Source organism: Crocodylus siamensis, chromosome 7, assembly GCF_052110815.1.
Source record: "Crocodylus siamensis isolate JL-2025a chromosome 7, ASM5211081v1, whole genome shotgun sequence".
NCBI lineage: Eukaryota > Metazoa > Chordata > Crocodylia > Crocodylidae > Crocodylus > Crocodylus siamensis.
Genome location: NC_143401.1, coordinates 86,627,028 through 86,640,657, shown reverse-complemented (window position 1 = coordinate 86,640,657; position 13,630 = coordinate 86,627,028). Strand labels below are relative to the sequence as shown.

Below are 13,630 nucleotides of genomic sequence, written 5' to 3'. Positions count from 1 at the left end.
CATTATTATTGCTATTTTACAGCTAGGGAATTGTGACAAGTTGCCCAGAGTCATACAGAGAGGCACTGGACTGCTTCCCAGCGTCCTAACCACTAGATAAAACACCTTCCAAATTTCTTAGTGATGCGCAATGAAAAAGATAACAGATCTCCACGTGGAATAAAGAGAAGGTAAGGACATGATACACTGAGCCTTTCTTTATGTGAACTCTCCTTAGACAAGCAGTCCCACAGAAAATCCTTTTGGACCAATGTCTAATGGCACAAACAAATCTTGCATGCAAGTAGTGCCTGAAAAGCAGGGAAACTAATCACCTGGGTAGCCATTTACATGCACGCATGCGGGCAGGATCAGGATCTCCAGGCCAAGGCACTGACTTTATAAAACAATTCCCACTCCACAACCTAACTTTTGGAAAACACGTTTGCTGTAGCTGTGCTTCAACATTGAACAACGTGGCTTCAGCCTTGCAACCAGATCCATACAAGTGAACCCCACCCAGAACAGAGACCTCGTATTATGAACATTAACTCCTCTCCTTTATAAGAAGCTGTAAGCAATTGTCACCATTTCCCTATACAAATAAACCTATGGGAAATTCTGAAAACTAATATTTGGGATCAAAATCCAGTTAAGATTGATTGCAACAAAGTTGCGTACCACAATTAAAAAAGAAAAAAAAAAAAAAGGAAAGAAAATAACTGATATTGCATCAGAGAGAGGGGAAATGAACAGTTAAGGGTATGGACAAACCTACATTTTTGCCACTTTAAAAAGGAAGAAGGAGATGCTCCTTGGGAGCCCACAACAGCTGTTACAATCTAAATATTACATCTTTATGATCTTGTACGAATATAAATGAGCTAAACTGCCCTAACTTTGACCCAGGATGAAGCACAGTGAAAACTGGAGTGGTTGTACTACACTTGCAGCGCTACAGGCTCACATGAAGTGTCAGATGCCTGGTAGAAGCTTGTACTGGTGTCTTTTGACATGGAAACAACTGTTAGGTCCGTCTGTTCCCCAAATATTGAACAATCGGCTGCTCCCTAAACTCCTAATCTTTCCTCAGTATTTAAAATCATAAACCTCTTTTGAATTAATAACTACAGAATGATGTGACTATACAGCATATATTTCTAAGCAGACTCAAATGTTAGAAGAAACAAATGAAGAGATTCACCATAAAAATCAACTATATGTGCATTTAATAGGAAAAATGCAGGAGAAACAACTATTTTAACTGATACTTAGCAGTAGCCCTAACAAGAGAAGTGTTCAAATACTAAAAATCAAGATCATAAAAATAAATACAAAAGAAAATCACCCCCACCATCCATGGTTCAGTGTGAAGGCTTCTTTTCTGTGATAAAATATACATTTGAGACTTCCATGGTTGTTAATGTCACGGGCAGCGCAAAACTGATGATCGGACCTGGAATTTAAGTCATGTGACAAATGACAATCCCGCTGCCACCTCCCAATCCTAAAACTGGATTTGTCAGCCAAAGTGAAGAAGCCCTCAGTTCAGTTTTCTGTATTAGTTTTCTTATGTTAATTCTGCTCAAGGTCCTGATTTTTCAAGTGTTTGGCATGCTTAAGGATCATGCGCTCGAGAGCCTTGGCAAGCAGACAGCTCCAGATTTCAAAATATATGTCTTCTGGTTATGCAGGTTACTAAGCAATCTTCAGCAGCTATAAAGTCGAGTCTCCAGCTACCTCCAAGTGCTGAGCCGTGAAGTCTCAGACTCTTCACATACCTTGGCCTGTAATTTTTCCGAAATCTTATCAGTCCAAGGTGGCAACCATGGAACCCGCCAGCCAGCATCCATTTATTTAAATGAAGAATAGTTTCTAACATTACCAGCTTCTTACAAACAAGCAGGAAATACCCAAATACTGAGGATATAGGTGTAATACACTATCGTGTATATCAGGGGAAAGTTGGACTGCATCAAATTGACCAGTATTTTAGGTTGGTACAGCACAAAAGCCAACATTGCTTATTCTAGCTCCTGATCCAATGACGTGACACGTGGAAGAGGGTCCATGACTTAAGTGGCTCTCCTCACCGCCCTGGGGGGCTGGCGAATAACGTTAGTTACAAGGGCTAAGTATAGACTGTGAAAAAGCCCATGGCTGAATTGATTCAATCTTCACAGGTTAGTTTAAACTGTGTAGATTGAACTGATAAGCAAGTGAAGAGACAATCACTTCTGATTCCAGAAATGCAGTCCCATGCCTGCAGTGGCCCAGGCCAAAAGCTGGGAGGCGCCAGAGCTCACCTCCCTGCTGGCTGGAGCAGACAGCTTGGGCCAAGGCTAGCCCGCCACCCTGTGAGAAGAGGGTTTGCAGGGAAGGTGCAAAGTATCCTGGGATGGTGGGGGACTGAGTTAACAGAGGGGATCTGGGACAGAAGTTCTACGAACTGATTTAACCTAAATCCGTTAAGTCTGATACTACAGCCATCTAGGTTTAGCTTAAACCAGCTTTGATCATTTTGAAAGCGGTTAATGTGCGCTGAACTTCTGCTGTGTTATAGATTTGAACTAATTTCCAATCAGATACACTGGTTTGTGTGTAATTTCTCTCCCTAGCCAATTAAAACAGTACAAATTTGGCCACTAACTTCAATGAGGCCACGATTTCACTGTCTTTTGCAACCAGCTTTCATAGCCCACCATGGCTCTGATCTTGTACTCCTTGAAGCAAGTTCATGATAACTCCAATGGTGCAAGACTGGATCCTAGGACAGCAAAAAGACGTGAAAGTCTTTTATCTAAACAAAACCCTCCTGTGCCTTGTATTGTCTAATAAAAATTAATTCCAACTTCTCACCTAATACATCAGCATTAGCACAGTCACCAAACAGTAAATTAAACATTTTTCTCAGCATGGGCCAAAACTCCCTCTTCTTTACATACATATTTTATAACATTTCAAAAATCTGTTCCTATTTTAGTGCAAGTATCAAATTAAAAATTAAGTATGTTCTCAAGAAAGGGGATCATATGAGACTTGTCACGTTCTACGTAGAGAGATGAAAAGGCCTGTCATCAAAGTAGGATTCTTCCTTTGTTTCTCAGACAGTTGCTAATGGGGGACTTGTTTTCATTTTCAAACAGCCAAATAATTACTTTCCTTTTTACTTGGCACCACCAGCCATCTACTCTTTCTGTAAAGGTATCTCACCTGGTTCCTTTTCCACTGACACAGTGACACTGCCAGCACTGCTACACAGAAGTCACTTTTCTGCACGCTTATCTCCAGCAAGCATTCAAATATTTATTCACTCCTCAACTATGGATACTTCAGAGCTGCATATTAACAATCTGTGTTTGTTTCCAGCTGAATGCCTGTTACCTTGACACCTCCAGTTCTAGGTTTTTATTTTGGTTTGTTTTGTTTTTCTAACTCAAAAGGTGACCCGTAAAGGAAACAAGTGGGCTGCGAGGCTTTGGCTCCATTGAGACAGGTAAACAAGGGAAAGGGATTGTCTCGGGGAGGGGAAGTTTCTGTCTCAACTTTAAATACATTACAAAAGTCAGTTGTGATTTTGCTAAAGACCTCATTGGACATGTTAATGTTAACTACATGTTTTTCATGCCTGAATAAGTGAGATCAAGGAGAAGAAGCTCTTTTTCTCCTATTCCTGTGCACTAAGTTTTAAAAATAGCAACAACAAAAAAAGTATTAAAAAAACTGTATAAAAAAATCATTTCCTGTCTCCATCAATTTTTTCCTGGTACCTTTGATGACAATTCTACCAGTTGCATATACAAATGACTTCCAAGGGGAGACTGGATGTTTAATGTAAAAACAACCAGAAAAAACTCCTAAATATGAGAAGAAACACAACCCCTCCCCACCCACCAAAAAAAAAATTAAAACAAAACCCCTTCAGGCTTTCTTTCTCCATCACAGAGATGAGAAAAGGGCATAGATTTAACTTTGGGTTTTCAGTCTCAGCTCACTTTAAGTCCAGCTACTGTGTGCTCAACTCTACATTTCCACTCTAAAATAGATTCCCCCCCAAGGAACATCTGCTATGTCCATAAGAAATATGCATCTTTATTTAGGAAAAATGAAGTGTGCTGAAAGTATAAACCATACTGCTTCCTCTTACTCTTGTCATTTCCATTCATAGATCTGGGGGCATTTTTAAAAAGGTAGTTACCCAGCAGCATCCCCATTCTACAGACCAGGCAACTGAGGGGCAGAGAGGTAAGGCAACTTGCCCAAGGTTGCACAGGGAAATGAAACAGCCAGAACAAGAATCAGATCTTCAGACTGCAAGATCTAGGGCCAGTCCGCTGGCCAACACTTCCTTCTGCACACAACAGGCCTTTACCTTGCAGTGTACGTGTATAAACTTAAGTATGAGTAGTCCTGCTTTATATGCACATGCTAGAGTTATGCACATATTCACATTTTAATGAACCTTAATACTGGATCAAACCCTAAAATCAACAAAAGGAACAGTTTAAGGTGACAGTTCATTACTAATTCTATATGTCAGCTTAACTATGAACTCTACCTCAGCAGACTTTTAGAAGGAATTTATTTAGGGCCTGATCCCACTTACATACATGTAAGTGATACTGCTTGCCCATGTTTATGTTTGTAAGACAGCACACGATCAACCTAGTTACACATTCTGTATAGGTCGGCTGTAAAAACCCTGCATTAAAACTGGGAAAAACCAGCAAGAAATAACCAAAGATATCAAAAGCCAGACAAATGAACAGAACAGGCCCACAATTTTTGGGGCCCCCTGCAACAGTTTTGGGGCCCCTTGCCCCGAAGAAGCTGCCAGCAGCCGGGAGCGGGGGGTGAGCAGCCGGACGCAGGGGCCCCCTGCAGCCGCAGGTTTTGCAGTATAGGATAGGCTGGCCCTGCAAATGAAGTTCTCTGTAAGGAAAGCTGATAACCTAAACACGTAAGCCTTTGGGTTCAAATATTCTTTTGAAGTATTCCTGAAAGTTTTTGAACAAAGTGATATTTTTGCAAAAAAGATAATAAAGACAAAATTTTTTTGAATAACGTAAGGACATAGTACTAGAAAGGGCTTCCTGGGCCATCAAATCCAGTCCCTTGCATTGGCAGGCCATCACTAAATGAAAGAATCCCCAAGGTTGTCACTTCAAACCCTTCTACACTAAAAGGGACAAAATCCAAATCCCCAAGAACACAGAGTGACATGCCACGCCATGGGTAACAGTAAGGGAGATGAGGGTTGTGTTTCTCAAGGGTTGGTCTTAATATCTTCCCTACTCTTCCCCAACTGGGGATTGCCTTGTTTGGGGAACAGGCTTGGGGCTTTGCCATGCTGCTCTCCTTCTGTTCTCCAGACCAGGTGTGCCTGGTGTGGGGAAGGCATAGGGAACCTTTCCTTGCTGCTCAATTCCCCCATGAACCAGGAGGGAGTAGAGCTGGCACTGCTTCCCATGCCTTCCCCAGACCAAGAGCACCCTCAGATTGCAGGGGAAAGGGGACAGATGCAGGCTGAACTTCTGTACACTCCCTCTCTTGGAAAGATTCCTACTGGTGGAAATTTCTCAGTTCGTGGCCTTGAATTAGAAAACTAAATTGCACTCTGATGCCACAGCCTTCTGATAAGGGAGGAGGGAGAACGCTCTTTGTCAGCACAGGAACTAATACTGACCCCAACTGCTCTGTCCACTATCGGGAACAGATAAGAGGTTTTTACTTCCCACAACTTCTTTTGACAGATGTTGGCAGTAAAAATGCTTGCATGTTAACCTAGATTTACAGGACAGCAGCAACACCCCCTGGTTCCATGCTTATTTTAAGTCATCAGGTGCCTCGCATTGCATAATTTTCCATTCTTTTAGCCTTCACCTCAGAGGTCAGAGCAACCACAGAACGCCAACAGAACAAATGCAAGGTTTGTACCTGTATGAGTATATAACATCTCTCTCTAAATACCCTCCCCTGCCCCCCCACCCACACACACGTATGCACAATACATTGTATGTACATGCACACATATACAGATGTGATGTGGATACCGTAAGTATGACACTTCACAAGTTAACAGCTACAGGTAGTTTTACTTTCCACAATGAAAAAAAGCTTCCAACATAATCACCTTGGACAGGTTTTTCTTTTGGTTAGTATCTTTGAACGTCAAAAGAAGTAACGTTCCTGAAGTAACGTGCATAGAATTCACTACAGTTTCCCATAGCAGACAGGGAGCTTCTTTGGTCCATTTTTACACCGTCAGTGCACTGCCGCACAAAAATGTTTATGGTCATCAATAATATGGTTGGTTTCATACCCAAGTTTGCAGCCAACTAATTACCAAGTTTCCCAGTTGCAAGAACAGCAAAAATTTGAAATAAGAAATCCCTCTCTCAGAGATATCTAGCTGGTCTAATAAAAGATAGCATCTTTATCATGAGTTCTGATTCCTCTCATTAACAACACTTTCACTGTCACCACGTAATATCTTGGACCGGCACTGAGTATCACTAATGCACACAGCTTCTTTCAATTAGCTGATCGCTAAAGCTCAAAAGATTGATTTGAACACATCCCACTTCAAATCTCACATTTTAAAAATGTATCTTCCCTGGTTTTGAGGTAGGGAGGAGTCAGTGGATTTTGCATAGTATGTTCTCTCCAATCCTTTTCCTCCTCACTTGCTCATGTCCTCTCTATTTATTAAAGGACTGTCCCATCCACCTGCGTTCCTAAGTGGCCATGTCACCATGCCTACAATGGCTCAGGCCAGGACCTGGGGGGAGGGAGGGTGCTAAAGCATGCCCATAGCTGCAGGGAAGCTGTTCTGGGGGGATGTGGTCAGCCCCGGCAGTAGCCTGAAATGAACTGGCGGTGCGTGTTTAGTTCCCCGCTCCCTGTCCCACCAGCACAGACCCAGCCTGGGGTCTGCCTGGCGCGCCCTGCTTACTGCTGCAGTGGTGGCGCCGGGGGGCAGAGCGGGTAGGGAGGGGGGTTTATTCCCTACTCCGTACCCTCTGCTCCCAGGGCACCACAGCCAGGGTCTGCTAGCCCCAAACACCGCTGCCAATCACTCCCTGCGCAGGGCAAGTGGCAGCCCTTCCCTGCCCCAGCCTGCCAGACACCAGAGGGAAGGGGGAATAACCTGCAGGCAGGTGTGGGAACAAGGGCGGGAGCAGCAGAGCTGCTGCAGACTGCACAGGGGGGGCAGCGGCAGTGCTAGGGAGCTTGGGGGGCTATATTCACCCCTCCAAGCCCCGGTGCCGCAGCTCGCCCCACGCAGTCTACTGCAGCTCTGACTGCCCCGCTCCTGCCCCACCGTGAAGAGGCTCGCGCTCCGAAGCAGGAGCAGGGGTTGCAGGGGGAGGCGAGGGGAGCAGAACAGCACTGCTGGGCCAAGTCAGCTTCCCCTCGCCTCCAGCAGGTACTCTCACTCCCACTCCTCCCCCTAGTGCACTGTTTTGGGGCACTGGAGGGGGGGGCAGAAAGCTTCAGCCTGGGGAATCTGGCTGTGACAGGCAGGGCTGTTCTGCTCCCCACACCTCAGCACCGCAGGGCACAGGGAACTTCAGCCCTGCACCTTCAGCCCAGCTCCAGCTGCCATCCACCCGGGGCAATGAGCAGCCCCTACAGGCGGAATCGGCAGAAGGAGTCCAGGATCTGGAGCCAGAGCCCCCTGCGCTGGGCAAAAGCCACAGGGATGAAGTTTCCTTCCTTCCGACCCAGAGCAGCACCGCACACCAGAGGTGGCGGCAGCAGTGGCAGCAGCAGTGGCAGCTGGCAGCGAGGAGGGCAGAACAGCCCACCTGGCCTCAGCCATCCCATAGCTTGTGATGCGCCTGCAGCCACCGGGTGCTGCACAGCACAGGGGGCCTGGCTGCAGCTCTGGCAGGCAGCTGCCAGGCTCAGGGCCCGTTAACACCTCCACGCTGGCCTGAGCAGCCCGCTACCCGGCCAGCCCCTGCCCCTGCCCCTGCCGCCAGGCTGGGCCATCACAGAGCAACAATCGCTGGGACGTGACAGCACTATCCAGCCTGGGTGCAGGGACCCGGGAGCAATCCGGTGGTGCAGCCCCTGTGGCCCCATCCCGAGCTGCAGCCCGCTAGGAAGAGTCCAGCCCCTGTGGCCCAGCAGCATCCATAGGCTTGCCTGGCTCCTGCCCCAGACGAGGCAGGCGGATGGCTGGGCCACGCTCCCTCCCCTGCCACTGGAGTGGAGCGGGGAATGGCTGACAGGGGCTGCTCAGCAGCCAGGCAGACCCCAGCTGCCAGTGGGACAGGGGATGAAGGGAGAGTTTAAATCTCCTCCCTCTCCCCATTTGCTTTGAGGGCTACTAGAGCCCCACTACGGTCACCCGGGGAGGAGGGGAGGGAGAGGGAAGTAAACCTCCTCCCTGCTCCCTTTGCCTCAGGCAGCCATGCCAGCTGGCATTGGGCCACACCCCTAACCCTGTCCCCACTCCAGCTAGGGAGCAGAAAGGCAGGGCTGGCCCTGCTCTCCAAAGCAGACAGCACAGCGCAGCCCAAGGCTGAAAAGCATTCTGGGATGCTGGGGGACTTTGGTTTAACTTAAACCGGGAAGGGGTCTGGGACAGATGCTGCAGAAACCGGTTTAGCCCAAATCAGTTAAGTCTGATACTACATTCAGCCAGGTTTGTCTTAAACCAGTTGTGCCCATTTTGAAACTTTATGTGCAATGAACTTATGCTCCATTACAAATCTAAACCAGTTTCTGATTACTTAAACCGGTTTATGTGCAACTCCTGTCCCTAGCCCGCTTGTTTGTACCCTGGGGAGGGGTTTAATCAATAGCAGTGATTGATTCTCGCTGGCTGGCAAAGACAAAGGAGCATGGATCATCTCAGTTTAGCTCTCATGAAAGCTCCAAACCCTAAGACACAAAAGCTCCCCCTAATCGCTCTACTAACCCCTGTGCTACCACCATTCTGCTGCCTACTTCTGTCTATTAAGAAATGTATTAGCATAGCAAGTACACAGTGAAAGCACATTCAGAGCTGCTCATCTGCAAGACGAGAATAATTAAATTGCATAACATTTCAACTACCATTTAATTATGAAAGTTGGCAGTAGAGGCAGGAATGGAACTCATATCTTCTGGTTACACATTCTGTGCTTAATGCACAAGGTTGGATGCCTTTTGAACCAGGTCTTTGGAGTCAGCAACCAAGTATGGGAGGCTCCAGAATTGCTGGTCAAGAGCTTCAAAACTTAAGGGATTTAGCAACTAGCAACTTCCACTGAAGGACCTAGAATTCTCAGTGCATTTCAGTGGCAGTCACACGATTAAATCCCCTTCTCAGTTTGAGGATTCACAAGGACTTCTGGGACTTGCTGTGCTTCACTTCTTATGTTAAAAGGTTCAGTTCGACCTTTATCATATGAAGTTCAGGAAGGCTGCAAACTCAGGCCAAATTGAGAACCTTTAATTCTACTTAAGGAAGCAGAAATGTCAAATACGTTTTAAAAAATCCATTCTTACATAGAAAAGATCTAGCTGGATAATTGTTTCAAGCAACAAATCTCCATTTTCTGGAACAGTGCTGAACAGCAAGACTCATACCCATGAAAGCAAGCTTTTCTGACATACTTCTTAAGGATAACTGGTCTTCTCCATTCACCTTTACTTACAGCAGTTCCAACATTAAGAACTGCATATAAAATTTTCTATCATAGGAGATGCCAGGTGTTGTTGCTGTTGGGAGTTAAATCTCCTTACTGCTCCTTTTCAGGTGCTGAAGGCATGAGGCTAAGAAGGATCACGCTAAAATTCGGAGGCCTACAATCAATCGGACACCTCTTTGTATGCGTCTTTTCACCACTCATGTTTATGGTTAATATTCAGCTAATTACACACACACGCGTGCACGCTATTCCAACACCCCACACACTTTGGCCCAACTGAAAGCAGTAAACAAACCAGGACCCACAATGTTGAGAACATTAGGTATTAAGGAAATATGGCCGAGTACAAACCTCTTCTTTCGTTTTCTTATTTTCCGCTTTAAGTTCTTCATATTCACCAATAGCTGGAAAAAAAAAAAGAAGAATATTGGTCTATTTTAATAGTACACCCACCACCCTATCTCTTGACAGCTCCATGCACTGAAATGCCATCAACTTCCTCAGACTCGTTCATTTTAAGTTAGGACACATTATGGATCAGCTAGAGTTCATTTTTTATTTACCATACTACTGGTAGGTGTTTATATGGTCCCATCATCATAGTGTCTGAACACCTCATTCTTGCATGGGTTTGCCTTCACTAACAGCTCTGTGAGATGGGGAAATCATCAGCCCCGTTTTACAGAAGGGGCTGAAGCACAGGGGATGCCTCAGTGAAATGACTTGCCCAAGGCCACGCAGGAAGTCTACGAAGAAACAAGAAATCAAATGTGGATCTCCAGAGCCCCAAGCTAGCTCATGGGCTAGACCATCTTCTTCCTGCTGCCATAAACCATGCATAGGCATGAATGTAATCCTAGAAAACTAGGATTTGGAAACACCGTTTGTTTGTATATGGCGATTATTTTAAACATACATTTGCAAGATCTTGTTTGCTAAGCCATACCATGCACATTCCAATGCTTAGACTTCATCCCGCACAGACCAACCCCCCAGTTTTTTTGTTCCTCTATTGTGTGTACGTAACACGTAGACTGCTTGGCTGCCAGGACAGGCGCCACGCACATTTTATCAGAATTCTATATCCCCCCCGAGCATTGGAGAAATGAGTAAAAATATGCAAAAAGAAATATTGTGTGAACCTAGAAGATCTGCATGTCGCTTAAACTAAAACATCTGAACGATATGATCACTAGAGCCATCATCTCCCACCGTATCTATTTACCATCTCATTTGGTCAGTTCACAAAAGAAAACAGCATCAATTCAACTTAAGCCAGGGCCACCTAAATGGAGTTTTCCCAAACACAAAGAAATTTAAAGCAAAAAAATTGGAATTAATAATCTGGGGGCAACTGTATGAACAAATAACTGTCCCAAAAGAACAACCTCACACCAAAAAGAAGGTACCCTATACTTTCCAGGCGGAGACAGAATTAACTCAGGAAGAAGAGTTGTGCCATGTGGCTGTAATGCTTTTTTCCCATAAGGCAGCTGGATTTCCTGGAATACACCAGGAAAGCCAGGGCCTAAAGGTACTATTTTTAAATAAATCAGTTTAATGTAAAAAGAAATATTTTGCTTCTTTTTAAAATGGGTTTAAGAACAATTAGGCATTGGCAAGCTCAGAAATAAGCCATTCTTAAAAGCAAAACAAAGGTGTTTACAGGCTTTTGCACCACTTGTATTTAAATTTAATTTAATTTAAATACCATTTTAAGTTAAATTGCTATAACTTTCTCCTTTAAATATGATCTAACCCAATAAAGCCTTCATGTGTTTGTTCATTTTAAGTATTTATATGGTCGCATCACAAGAGCTTCATCATTCTTTGTAATTTATTTATCCTCAGCACAGGTCCCAGAGGTTCATTTTTCAGATGGGGAACTGAGGTACTAAGAGAATAATGGACTTATCCAAGGTCATGTGAGAAGTCTGTGGCACAGAAGGGAATTAAGCCCTAGGCTTATAAATCCTACATTAATACCCTAACCATTGGATCATCCTGCTTCATTGCATATGCAGATTAGCCAACTAAAATTAGCAAAAGCCTACTGTTTATATTAGCTACAAAAGAGAACTCATTAATGCTCAGTTCCTTAAAAAGAGCCAGAAACTCTATCCTGCCATTAACACCAGCTGGTGATGAGAGTACGGAGGAAATTAACACTCTTGGCTACGGGAGTAGTGAGTATTCTCCTAACATCCAGCAAATATTCTAACCAAGAAGAACAACCACGCTTGTTTGGCACTGGCAGCTCCAAATCCACTGCACAGACAAGCAAACCACGACAAGTAGATCAAACCCACTACAATTATGACCACAAACCACATGCAAACTCATCGGAAGTCAGCAGATTTGACAGTAGAGACAACCACAAAGAAAAAAATATGTAGATGCACCTGAAAAATTTGGCAATAAAATTACGTTTTCTCACAGGGGGTTTCTACTCAAACTGACATTGTCCATTGTTCCATCGGTAAGAAATTTTTAGCAGTCTCCCAGTATCGGGTGCAAGAAAGGATCCAAACATGATGGTAAATATACCCCTTGGAAGAGACTAACAGTTTCTAGGTGTGTTTAAAGAGAACCACACTTGCTGTTTAGTACTTGAAAACAACAGGACATACAAATCAGTTTTAACCTGGACTTCTTTTTCTGTCCTACTTTTTGGTTAACTGCATACAATCAATCAAGAACTCTGCAGGTACAATTTGTTATTGATACCAGGAAGTTATACCTCTCCACTTTCCTAATCCATTTAATACCGACTTACTTTTCATACAGCAGTGTAGTAAGATAATTTTGCACATTACAGGATAACAGCCTCCAGATGAAATGAGGAGAATTTTCAGGAAGAGATTTATTAAAAACTTTCCATCTAACAGAAGGTCTAATGGTGATCAAGACATGGCATGCAGCAGACCTGGGAAGGGAAAGGCAACACAGCAACAGATAGGGCATGGAGCAGAAAACAGAGCAGCAGACTGGGCAGGGAACAGCACAAATAGGAAGCAGTAAGAAAAGCAGCCAGTTGAGCAAGAGAAGACGACCAGGGTGGCACTCAGGGAGGGTGTGGGGCTAATTTGCCAAAAAGGTTGACCCCCCACTGATCTAATGTAGCTTAACAAAGCTACTGAAGAGCTAACTCTTTAGTGAGTATGGGAGCAACTAAATGAAACTGTGCATGTGTGTTTGGGGGGGGTACACATGTTCCTTGCTGTAGATCAAGGTCTTTGGTTACAGCAGCATGAGGCAGGACTGAGCAGTTACATATCTGATAAAAGATGCAGTTATCTTCTGCCAGAGCTTTTATATATATATTTTTAAGCATTAAATACGGAGATACAAAACACATCTTCAACCACCTAATTTCAAGGTAAACAAGATTAAAATGTCTACAGATTCATCCAGGCCCCAGACTGCACCAGGTTAAACCTTCATTGCAAGTTAGGGGAAGAATCAGGATTCTAAGCAGTGTGTATACACTATAATTACAGTCATCACAGTATCGGAGTAACTCCAGGTTTCTTGGCCCACGCCATGTGCCAATTCATTCAGATTATGCAGGCTGCCAATTACTGCACAGTACAACTGAACTAGTTTGGCCAAAGAAAAAGGTGCTCGCTTTCCAGTGAAGTTTCAATTGATATTATTAACACCAGCAGCCAGAGGAGCAAGAAAGTGGCAATGTTTCCACGCAGCATTCTCCCATCTTGTAGAATAGCTGCATATTTTTGCTCAAAAGTTAGCAGCAGCATATTATCAAATGACTCCAACCTGCCTCTATTGCAACTGTAAGCCTTCAGGACAAGCACCCAAGGCCCGGTTATTATTTATATATAAAATATGGGTATGTCATAGTTTTCATAATGATTGTCCTCATTCGACTTTGAATTTTACTAGGGGAAATCAGCTGTAACTCTCCAGAAGTCGAAAGAGATAAGCTGGTGTAACTTGTCAAGATCAGAATGATGACCTTTATTCCAGGCTTTCCACCTGCA

The 13,630-nt window shown here is 44.3% G+C and overlaps 1 protein-coding gene across 2 annotated transcripts in view; it reads right to left on the bottom strand.

The window, feature by feature from the left end:
- The window catches only part of SHTN1 (shootin 1), a 203,695-nt gene that overhangs the window by 77,373 nt on the left and 112,692 nt on the right, over nucleotides 1-13,630 (bottom strand). For both annotated transcript variants that reach the window (XM_090056501.1, XM_090056502.1), the window contains exon 2: nucleotides 9,978-10,030. In XM_090056501.1, coding sequence (XP_089912627.1) covers nucleotides 9,978-10,030 — 53 coding nt within the window. The remainder of the gene's footprint in view (nucleotides 1-9,977; nucleotides 10,031-13,630) is intronic.